Consider the following 10292-nt stretch of genomic DNA (forward strand, 5'->3'; position numbering starts at 1 on the left):
AACAACAATTTATTAATTGAATAAATTAAAGCGCATCAGGAAAATAAAGCTGAAGACGAACGTTCACTTCAGAGGAGAGGAAGGCTCTGCTCCCCCACCAATCAGCAGTCAAACGTTTGGATCAATAGGATCAGGTGTGACAGAGCACCTGTGCTGCGAACCCACGCACAGATCCATAAATATTACAGATCAATGATTAAAAACGTAAGACGTGGCTCGTAAAAGGCTGAGATGAACTCAATTACCCTTTTCTGATTGACTTACCTGATTGACTGTTATTGATGACTGATCATCGAGGGTAAACATGAAGAAAATCTGTGATTTTTCAACATAAATGAAAACTTTAGCGTTATGACGTCACATACATGAGGGACAGGAAGCGTTTGATGGTCCGGGGTCTCCTCCTGCTGGACCCAGGACCGAACCGGAAACCAAACACTGACGGGCTTTTATTTTGTAAAGAGGAAATGCGGTGTTTTATTGCGGAGCGCTTCACAGCAGCTCCCTCACGAGGCGGGATCAGCTGGTGGGAACTGAGTCACCACTTCCCGGAGAGCAGCACCGAGAGAAGCTCACGCCGCCGATCAGCTCTGATACCGAGAGCCTCACCTGAGCGCGAGCCCGCGGCTGAACAGGTAAGGGTGTTTGGACACCTGAGCGGAGTCTGTGCGCGGGACCGTGATCTGCTCCGGAGTAAAAATATTCCGTTACCTCGGGATCATCAGCGGGAAACACACGATGGTTACCACGGTTACGCCTCCATGACTCACAGACTGCGCGTGCGCACTAACTAAAACCCCTTTAACGTCTGATTAGTTGCGCGAGGAAGAGTCGGTGCACATCTTTATGACGTAGCAGATGTTACAGCTGTGGTAAATCTGCGCAGCTGCTTAATATTCGGTTATTCGACTCACCAGCAGTCGGATACAAACTGATCTGACCTCTGACCCCGTGCCTCAGCCTGTAAACATGTTTGTTTCTGCCTGACTCGCTGCTGCCCCTGCGGCACAGCAGAGGAACTGCAGGGGGACCGCCCACTCCGATTTCAGACACGTCCTGAAATAACGTGGAAATCCCCCCCAATCAGATCAGACCCGCCCCTCCGTCTGAGCCACTCACACCTGCTTTCAGTTAATCCGCCTTCTTCACCGCACTTCCTGTCAGCGCGCCGCTGCCTCTGTTTGCTGCTCTTATCGATTCCTGGGGTCACATGACTCATGGCGCTCTGCACATCACAAACATCTCTGTTTGCTGCATGAGCTAAACATCACACAGGAAGTTCACCCCAGCGCAAAGCTTCTTGAAGCTTCATTTGCTCTAGCAGGACACCTACTGGACGTAAAAATAATAGCTGGCATGAATTTGAAGAGTGTGGCATTTTGCACACAGCCTGTAAATGTCAACAACAAAAGGAGTGTGTAAAACATGTATATTGTAGTGATGCAGTATACTGTGTATATTTATGCTGGCAGAATGTAAAGACAATAAAACAAAGCACAAATATAAATATCACACACGTAACTTATAACAGTTGTATAATATTGTTATATCATTTAGTAACATTACTGCATGCTATATTATCATTGCATTTGATGGCTCACCTGGTCTTGCTCCACAATCGGTGTTCCCCTTATTCTCATGCAAAGCTCTGTAGTGCCTAAGCATGGATGAGGTGTTGTTGTTATATCCCAGCTCCCTGGCACATAGCAAACACTTCACCTTGTACAAAAGTAACGACAGCTTAACATAGGTTTTATTGCACCATCAGTATCATGAAAATACATCTTCTGTGGAAATTTACATACCTTGTTGGGAGGAATAAGATCAAAATGTTCCCACACAGGGGAGGACATCCTCCTCTTCTTAGCTGGCTCCATTCTCTCCTGACTTTCTCTCCTCACTCTCATAAACCTCCAAACGGTCTCCAAACTCTCACTAACCGCAACTCTCCATCAAACACCCACATTTTGAATGAAGTCTGAGGGGTTTATATCGCTGTCATAGCTCGCGGCAAAGTTCGAACCACTTCATGAACCAGTCACGTGGTACAGCCGGGCAGCGAGGCTGCGGACGTCATCATTTTCAGCTCCTCCCATAAATGAAGCAAGCCTCGATACGCGCTTCGCGGAAACGCCCCCTCCATTACTCGACACACGCTCCGAAGCCTCGATACAGAACGTCCCATCACTAGGTTAAACTTTAAGAGCACCGTCCTCATGCTGACTGATTGTGTGTGTGTGTCTGGCTCAGAGCAGCCTGTGAACATCGCATACGTCAGGTTTCATCGTCAGCTGCTAGGAGTACGTAATGCGTTAGTCTTTGCAGACTCACAGGTGTGATCCAGGCGCAGCGCCGCAGTTCGCCCGTACCTGCAGGAAACCATTCAAATGAAACATGTGTCTCACTGTGTTGTTCTTCCTCTGTCTGACAGACTCTCGTCCTCAGAGCGAGTCCACGGTTGCGGTCCGGTCCAGAGAGCTGACATGGCTGTCGCAGGCGGAGCATCCTCCTCTGTCCTCGTGTCTTCAGCAAAGGAAACGGCGGCGCTGAAGGTGAACCCGGCTGACGTCCCTGCCCTGGAGATCAAACTAGGAGCGCTGGCGGTCCTGCTGTCAGTCACGCTGCTGTTCGGATTTGCCCCGCTCTGCATCGTCCGAGGGGCGGGGCGCTTCAGCGTGCAGCCAGGTAAACTGAGCAGATAAACGTTTCCAACATCGGTTTCTGTGTGAGGAGGTCAGAACGTCAGAAAGAAAATATTTGGACTGGGTGGCTGAAATCAGCCGTGCTCATGCTGGCTTTGCATGGACAATTCTTCTTTTGAGCATGGTGTTCTGCAGGTCAGAAACACGCTCCTCCCACTTTCAGCCAACGGTTTTCCAATTGGCCATGCCTCCTAAAGGCAGGTGGGTGGGGCTTCACATGCTCTGGTAGTAAAATACATGAGAGGAAGTGGGGAGACGCAGGATAACGGGTTTAGGTTTAGATCCCGCTGAGCCCGAAGCCACGCTCGGAGCTCCAGGATTAGTCTGCAGTGTTTTCATCTCACAGCTCGACTTCCTGTTTTCTCCTAACCAGCTGATTAGATGTGACGTGGTGTGATCTCTGTGCAGTCACTCGATCAGCTGCAGCAGGAGAACATGAATCCATGAGCGCTGCTCTGCAGGGCTGTTACACCACGCCTTTCAGGAGTCTGACTTTCTGTTTGCTTTCAGTTTCAACCTCTGGCTCTGCAGCAGTGTGATTGATCCGTGCGATTGATCCGTGCGATTGATCCGTGCGATTGACCTGTGTGATTGATCCGTGTGATTGACCTGTGCGATTGATCCGTGCGATTGACCTGTGTGATTGACCTGTGTGATTGATCCGTGTGATTGATCCGTGCGATTGATCCGTGTGATTGACCTGTGCTGTCCGTGTTGCAGATTTAAGGCGCCTGCTGCTGAGCTTGATCAGCTGTTTTGCTGGAGGCGTGTTCTTCGCCACCTGCCTGCTGGACCTGCTGCCCGACTACCTGCAGAGCATCAACGAGGCCTTCAGCAGCGCCGGGATTAAGGTAGGAGAGCGCACACGCTCACCTGAGCACACGTTAAAGAGGCCTGAAGAGAAACCGCAGGTAAAGCCTCACCGTCACGCTCAGAGATGCTTTAACGTCTGAGCTGGCTGAGCCCACCGATCCTGCTCTCAGACAGTGATGTAACTCTGGATTTAATAAAAAACAGCTTAAAGTCAAAGTTTCAAAATCCTGTTTAGCGCCATCTTATGTCCGCACGACTGTGACGTCATGTGGTTGGTTGTTAGCTAACTCGTGACAGGATCGATAACTCTGAGTAAAAGCTTCAATGCTGCAACAATGAGCTGATGTTAGAGCGAGGCCTGTCTGTGGCAGGAAGTGACTGTTTGACTCGCTGCACTCGAACAGACAATGTTGGTGTTTGTAAAGCTTGCCATCACCAGTGTGTGAATGTGTGTGTGAATGGGTGGATGACTGGATATGTAAAGCGCTTTGGGGTCCTTAGGGACTAGTAAAGCGCTATATAAATACAGGCCATTTTTACAACCTCCGACACTCCAGCTGTTCAGGCCGGCTGCACCGAGCCTGCAGTCAGCGGCCACTCAGATGTTGGCGAGTGTTTTTGTTTCCCCACCACAAACAGTTTACTGCACGCGTGTCGCACCACAAACATCCATTAGCACGTCTGCAGGAAACCCCTCTGGGAAAAAAAGGAAATCTGCAATAAGCACAAAAATAAGTACTTTTAAATAAATAATAAATATTTAATATTATTTCTCACAATTGTTGAATGAAGTTTATTTATAGATTTGGTCATGTCGGGCCTCCGTAGAGCTCGTTGCTGGAAATTCAGTTTGTCAGCGTTGAAATGCTTTTATTTTGAAGCAGCAGCTGGTTTATTTCCTGTCCTCAGAGTTCGCCACAGCGCTCACAGGAAACTGAGCGAGAGGGAAGTGAAAACGTTCAAACTCAGAGAGGAAGAGACACAGACGCTGAGCCGTCCGTCACTCCTCTGCTGTCTTAATTATTCAACATTAACATTTGTTTTCTGAATGTTTGGAGCTAATAAAGTCCGACAGATGCTTTTAATTTTGAGGACAAACGTAACAAATTTGAGTTTTTTTGACATTTTTTTGACGATGTTGGTTTTTTGTTTTTAGAATATTCACATTTTTGGGACATATTTGTAGTTTTATTTTTATGTATTTATTTAAACTTGGAGGATTTAAAAAAACCTCTACAAATTTGGACATTTTAATGAATTCTTATGGTTTAATGTCATAAATAAATCTGGCATATAAAAATCATATTTGGAGATTTAAATGTAATCCGGTTGAAGCTGCATCTCTGATCATGTATGTCATGTGTTATTGATCGTGTCCATGGCGATGAGAACGTTCTGGAGTTTCTACTCTTAACGTTTTATTAAATATTGACGTTTTTTCGATGATTTATTCGGACATTCAGATCTGTGAACATTTAGGTCTTAGTTTTGGACCCTGGAGATAAATCCAGATGTAGGTATCTCAAGCTGACTCTTCTCCTCCTCCTCTTCCTCCCTCAGCTGCAGTTCCCCCTGCCCGAGTTCATCGTGGCTATGGGCTTCTTCCTGGTCCTGGTCCTGGAGCAAATCATCCTGGCCTTCAAGGACCAGACGTCGCCGTCCCCGGAGGAACGGCGCTCTCTGCTGGTGGACTCCAGCATTCAATCCAACGATCACCGCCGCCGGGGCTCAGCGGACTCGGACGGTCACTTCCACGTGGACTTTGGTTCTCAGTCCGCCCTGCGCGCCTTCATCCTGGTCTTCTCGCTGTCGCTGCACTCGGTGTTCGAGGGGCTGGCGGTGGGGCTGCTGGAGGAGGGGCAGGAGGTGCTGGAGATCTGCCTCGCCCTGATGATCCACAAGAGCATCATCTCCTTCAGCCTAACCGTGAAGCTGTGTCAGGCCCGGCTGCGTCGCTCCGTGGTGGTCGGCTGCCTGCTGCTGTTCGCCGTCATGTCGCCGCTGGGCGTCGGCCTGGGCGTCGGCCTCACCGAGACCAAGACATCGCCGGGGCACCAGCTGGCCCGCTGCACGCTGGAGGGGCTGGCGGCGGGAACCTTCATCTACATCACCTTCATGGAGATCCTACCGCACGAGCTCGCCGCCGGCAGGAACCGCATCACCAAGGTGGCCATGCTGCTGGTGGGCTTTGCCATGGTGACCGCCGTGCTGTTCATCAAACTGTAGAGGCAGACGGCGAGAGGGCGAGCTCCGTGTGCGACTTCAGAGACGTCGCATGGTTCAGAGCTTCATTAGGAACACGTGTTTAATTTTTGTGACGTTAACGAGAGACGAAGACTTAAGCCAAAGAGAGACGGCGCGAGAGCGCCAGGGGGAGGAGCAGAACAACCCCGCAAACCTGATCCGTTAAAGTTTCGTGCCCTCCTTCGAGGTCTCCTCTGACCGCCTGCAGGGTTTGACAGAAACCCACCAATCAAACCCCCTCATGAGCCGCACCTGGTGACAGCGGGGAGCGAAAACTCCCTTTTAACAGGAGGAAACCTCTGGCAGGCTCAGGGAGGCGGGATGAAGCTAAGGAGCCGCAGCAGGCGATCGAACACCCAGGGAGGGAAGAAGTGCATCATGGGAAGCAGGCTGGCCTGCTGCAGCGCTATCTCAGAGTTCAGGGTGCAGCGGGAGAGCAGCCATATTTGATGGCTAATAGAGGCGTAACGGCAGGTCGTCGAGCTGTTCGAACTTCCTGTTTGGCAGCTTTTATTGGAGGTTCCAGGTGGAGACGCTTTGGCTGTTTAGTTACATCGAAGAAACGACCGACGGAGCAAAGACCCTGATCACATGACCGATACTCCGACCTCCTCGTGAACAAAGTCCCAAGGAAGGCCTGAAGTGATCGCCCAACCACAAACCTCCAATGTGCTCGCCTCAGAGGAGCGTCCCAGAGGAGCGTCCCAGAGGAGCGTCCCAGCTGCGCCCCAGAGCTGCGTCCCAGAGCTGCGCCCCAGAGCTGCGTCCCAGAGCTGCGCCCCAGAGCTGCGCGAGATTTCAGCTTTTAGAACGAACGCGTTGCTAAACAAGGAAAACCTTCAGAAATCTGACTGGAATGTTTGGAGGCGTCGGAGCCGGAGGAGAGCATGTTTTCGTGGAGAGCTCTATTTTAACTGACAGCAGGATTCAAACACTTGTTTTTTGTAATAAAAGTATTTTTAAACATGTAAATTTACTGTAATCAAGTTTGTATAAAATCATGCAGAAAATAAACACGTGTGTTTGAATGTTTATTTCATGAGACGGCGTCCTGCAGCCGCACAGCCACGGGTCAGACGGACGCAGCACTGAGCCGAAACGACAGGAAGCAGAAACGCAGAAACATAAAGCGCATCTGTACTGAAGTAAAAGTACTCGATTACATTAAGACTCAAGTATTTTCAGAGACGTGAGGTCAAATCTCTGCTGCGTGACGCTTTCTCAGCTCCTGTAATCTGATTACTCGGCAAAGATAAACTGATTACTGATCTGTGGATCGGCAGCACTGATCCAGGACGAAGTCTGACAGCTCGACAGTCACATGACCGCCTCGGTACGCGTGACAACAGTCTGAGCAGCGATGACGCGTCGTGACGGATTTTTGTCCTCAGCTTTAGCCGCCGACCGTCCATCGTATCCAAACACGTCGGGCGCTCGAGCCGACGGAAAACGGTTTTATTCTCATTTTATCTGAGAAACAAAAAAGTGTTTTTATGCAAACTGCAGGCGGAAAACCAACATGGCGCCAGTGACTGTGCTAGTCCATCTTTTACATACAGTCTGTGTTCCCGTGGAACAGGAAACAAGCGTTTTCTGTTTGTAAAGCTAAATCAGAGCTGCCCTGGAAACAAGTTTGTACCATGTGGCCTCGGATCGCGGCGAAAAATAAATCACCATGACGACGACCACGTGGCACAGGCCTGCAGACTGAACGGTGACGCCTGGGGGAAATGTCAACTCTGCTGTCGCTGCAGGTTTCTGGGTCGCTGACAGACGCCCCATTTTTCCCTAGTAACCTGTGGTTGCCATGGTTACAGGCCATTTCCTTGGCAGCTGCTCTTCAGCGATGACCTCGCTGATGTCAGGATGTGAGGCGTGTCCTTGTTCAGGTGAAGAAGCAGTCGGAGCGCCGCTGAGCGTTCCTCTTTCACTTCAGTCCGAGCCGCCTGCGGTCGGTCTGCAAGCAGCTTTCAGCTCTCCCACCGCAGCCCCGACACGGTGTGTGTGTGTGTGTGTGTGAGAGATCACCTCGTTCATGTCACAGTTTCACTGATGAGCCACAACAGTTCAGCAACACAGCGACACCTGTGTGACCTCATCAGTGCACCTGAGAGGACAGCAGCAGAGCGATCGCAGCTGAACAATCACCGCAAACGTGACAGGAGCTGAATTTCAGGGCTGTGTCCCAGTTCAGGGTCTGCAGCCTCAACGGTCCTCAAGGGCCGCGTACTCAAAGACCGCTGAGGCCGGAAGTGCGAGGCTTGTGAAATGGGTGGTCTAGCCTCCGTCGCGCTGCCCGGGTTGCCTAGCAAATCAAATCAAATCAGATCACTTTTATTGTCACATCACATGTGCAGGTACACTGGTACAGCACATGTGAGTGAAATTCTTGTGTGCGAGCTTCACAAGCAACAGAGTTGTGCAAAATACAATAATGTAAACAAGCAAAATACAAGAATGGCTACATCTGAAACTAATAAATATATGTACAATATATAATAGTGTATGCATTTCTGGATGTGTATACTAAATATTTTTCTACGTGTGTGTGTGTGTACACATATTTTACAAATTAAATAGAGTACACAATAAATAAAATATATAAAATATACAGAGTTGAATATGTGCAAAACAGTGGCATTACTGTACAGTATGGAGTGCATAATGTTGAAGTTCCAGTAGTGAAGCTGAGGTGTCTATGACGTGTTCAGCAGTCTGATGGCCTGGTGGAAGAAGCTGTCTCTCAGTCTGCTGGTACGGGACCAGATGCTGCAGAACCTCCTTCCTGATGGAAGCAGTCTGAACAGTTTATGGCTGGGGTGACTGGAGTCCTTGATGATCCTCCCCGCTTTCCTCAGGCACCGCTTCCTGTAGATGTCTTGGAGGGAGGGAAGCTCACCTCCAATTAACCATAATAGCTGGAAACGCGTGTTTGGCAGAAATGAAGGAACATGTTTTGTTCGTTTGTTTGTTTCTACACGAGCTTTGTGTGATTTAAGTATCTGAGGCTGAGACCACGGGACTGTAAACATGATTGTTGGGCTTCATTTCTGTGCTAAACAGTCATTTTAAGATTAGCTAGTAAATAACAATTAGCTGATGTTGTTCATGAGACTAAAGTCAGTGTAAATATGAGATGGCCAATATTATAGTTATTATACTAATCATTATTAGTTATTACAGCAGTGAGTTTGAACTCTCAAATCAAATCACTTCTATTGTCACATCACATGTGCAGGTACACTGGTGCAGCACATGTGAGTGAACTCTGTCAAACACTGAGCTTCCGTAAAGATTCAAGTTGCAGCTATTTATATGTCCTATCACCTTAAATCTTCACTCAAAGACACTCGAGTACCTTTGACAGTGTGTATACAGATGTATTACATATAAGAGACAAATATTGTTCCTTCAGTATGTTGGCATTATTACATTTGTCTCAATGCTTACATATATGTGTAAAAAGCAAATGTACGAGCTGTGATAACCATGTCTGATAGAATGAAGAGTAGACTGATATATGAAATATTCCTTTAATGGGTGAGAAAATGTCCAAATGTCTTCAAAATGAAGGACGCATTTGAGGGCTGCATTTGGATCAGCCTTTGAATTGGGACAGCCTTCGTCGCGCCGCTGTGACGTAATCGGCCTTAAAATGCGGCCTTTAAGGCTGTAGACCCTGACTCGGGATACAGCTCAGGACGCGCCTGAAGGTGCTGGACGAGCACAGGTGAGAGCAGCAATCACAGAGCGTGTTTACAACAAAACTTTATTGGCAAACAATGAAAAGGCCAAAGTGATCGGCTGACCTCATCGTTACATCAGAAATAAAACAAGAAACCCGCTGCTGACGATAAAAAGAAAATAAAAGTAATGGACCAAATGAAGAGATGTCAGGGTCAAGAACTTTGACCCTAAATCACAGTGAAGACTCAAAAACGAGGAGACGCGACTGAACTACAGGTGGTCTGAAGGTTTCTTCTTCTGCACTCTGTCTTCCACAGACTCGGATTAACTTTATACTCACACAGTGAGGAAGAATAGGATCCCCACCTTGACCTTTGATCTCTAATCTCTGCAGCTGGAGGGAAATGGAGGAGCAGCCTGCAGCGGCTGAACTCTGCCGGCAGGGGGCGCCAACACACCTCAGCCGAGCCATCTTAGCTGGTCTGTGAGCCAGAGGTTACACTCCCCACGAAGAAACGCTGAACTCTGTCCACGTGACCTCCCCCCCCCCCCCCCACACACACTTTTTTAATACAACTTTGAATTGTTTAAGTCGACAGAAATAGGTTCGATTATTTAAATCTAATACATTAATTTTGATTTTGTAAATATATTTAATTCTTAGCAAGATGAACACAAAAAGACTGAACATGCTTTCTTGTTTGTTCAGGATTGAAAAAATAATTAAAAGAAAAACCAACAACAGAGCTGCTGCCTCGTCAGCTCCTGGCTGTGAACCCGGTCCCGGTCTTCCGGCGGCTGTGAACACGGTTCCCCGGCGGGGTGTTTTCGGCCGGGTTTCGGTTG

At 48.5% G+C, this 10292-nt stretch overlaps 1 protein-coding gene across 2 annotated transcripts; it reads left to right on the top strand.

Moving 5' to 3' along the window:
* Positions 1–145: 145 nt before the first annotated feature.
* Positions 146–6773, top strand: slc39a3 (solute carrier family 39 member 3). 2 transcript variants are annotated; one of them, XM_082550482.1, is made up of 4 exons: positions 146–635; positions 2432–2685; positions 3423–3553; positions 5076–6773. In XM_082550482.1, the coding sequence occupies exons 2-4, from the start codon at positions 2484–2486 to the stop codon at positions 5739–5741; spliced, it is 999 nt and encodes a 332-aa protein (XP_082406608.1). In that variant the 5' UTR covers positions 146–635; positions 2432–2483; the 3' UTR covers positions 5742–6773. The 2 variants fall into 2 exon arrangements, with proteins under 2 accessions (XP_082406608.1, XP_082406609.1); XM_082550483.1 differs by lacking the exon at positions 146–635 and adding an exon at positions 2188–2333.
* Positions 6774–10292: the final 3519 nt, after the last annotated feature.

Source organism: Aulonocara stuartgranti (assembly GCF_965226115.1).
Source record: "Aulonocara stuartgranti genome assembly, chromosome: 11".
Taxonomy (NCBI): Eukaryota; Metazoa; Chordata; class Actinopteri; order Cichliformes; family Cichlidae; genus Aulonocara; species Aulonocara stuartgranti.

What these genes read in the sequence shown, in the direction of transcription:
- slc39a3 (XM_082550482.1), top strand. Translation starts at nt 2,484, where the DNA reads ATGGCTGTCGCAGGCGGAGCATCCTCCTCTGTCCTCGTGTCTTCAGCA. An exon ending in GCGCTTCAGCGTGCAGCCAG is followed by an intron (nt 2,686 to 3,422) that starts GTAAACTGAGCA and finishes TCCGTGTTGCAG; the next exon opens with ATTTAAGGCGCCTGCTGCTG. An exon ending in TCAGCAGCGCCGGGATTAAG is followed by an intron (nt 3,554 to 5,075) that starts GTAGGAGAGCGC and finishes TTCCTCCCTCAG; the next exon opens with CTGCAGTTCCCCCTGCCCGA.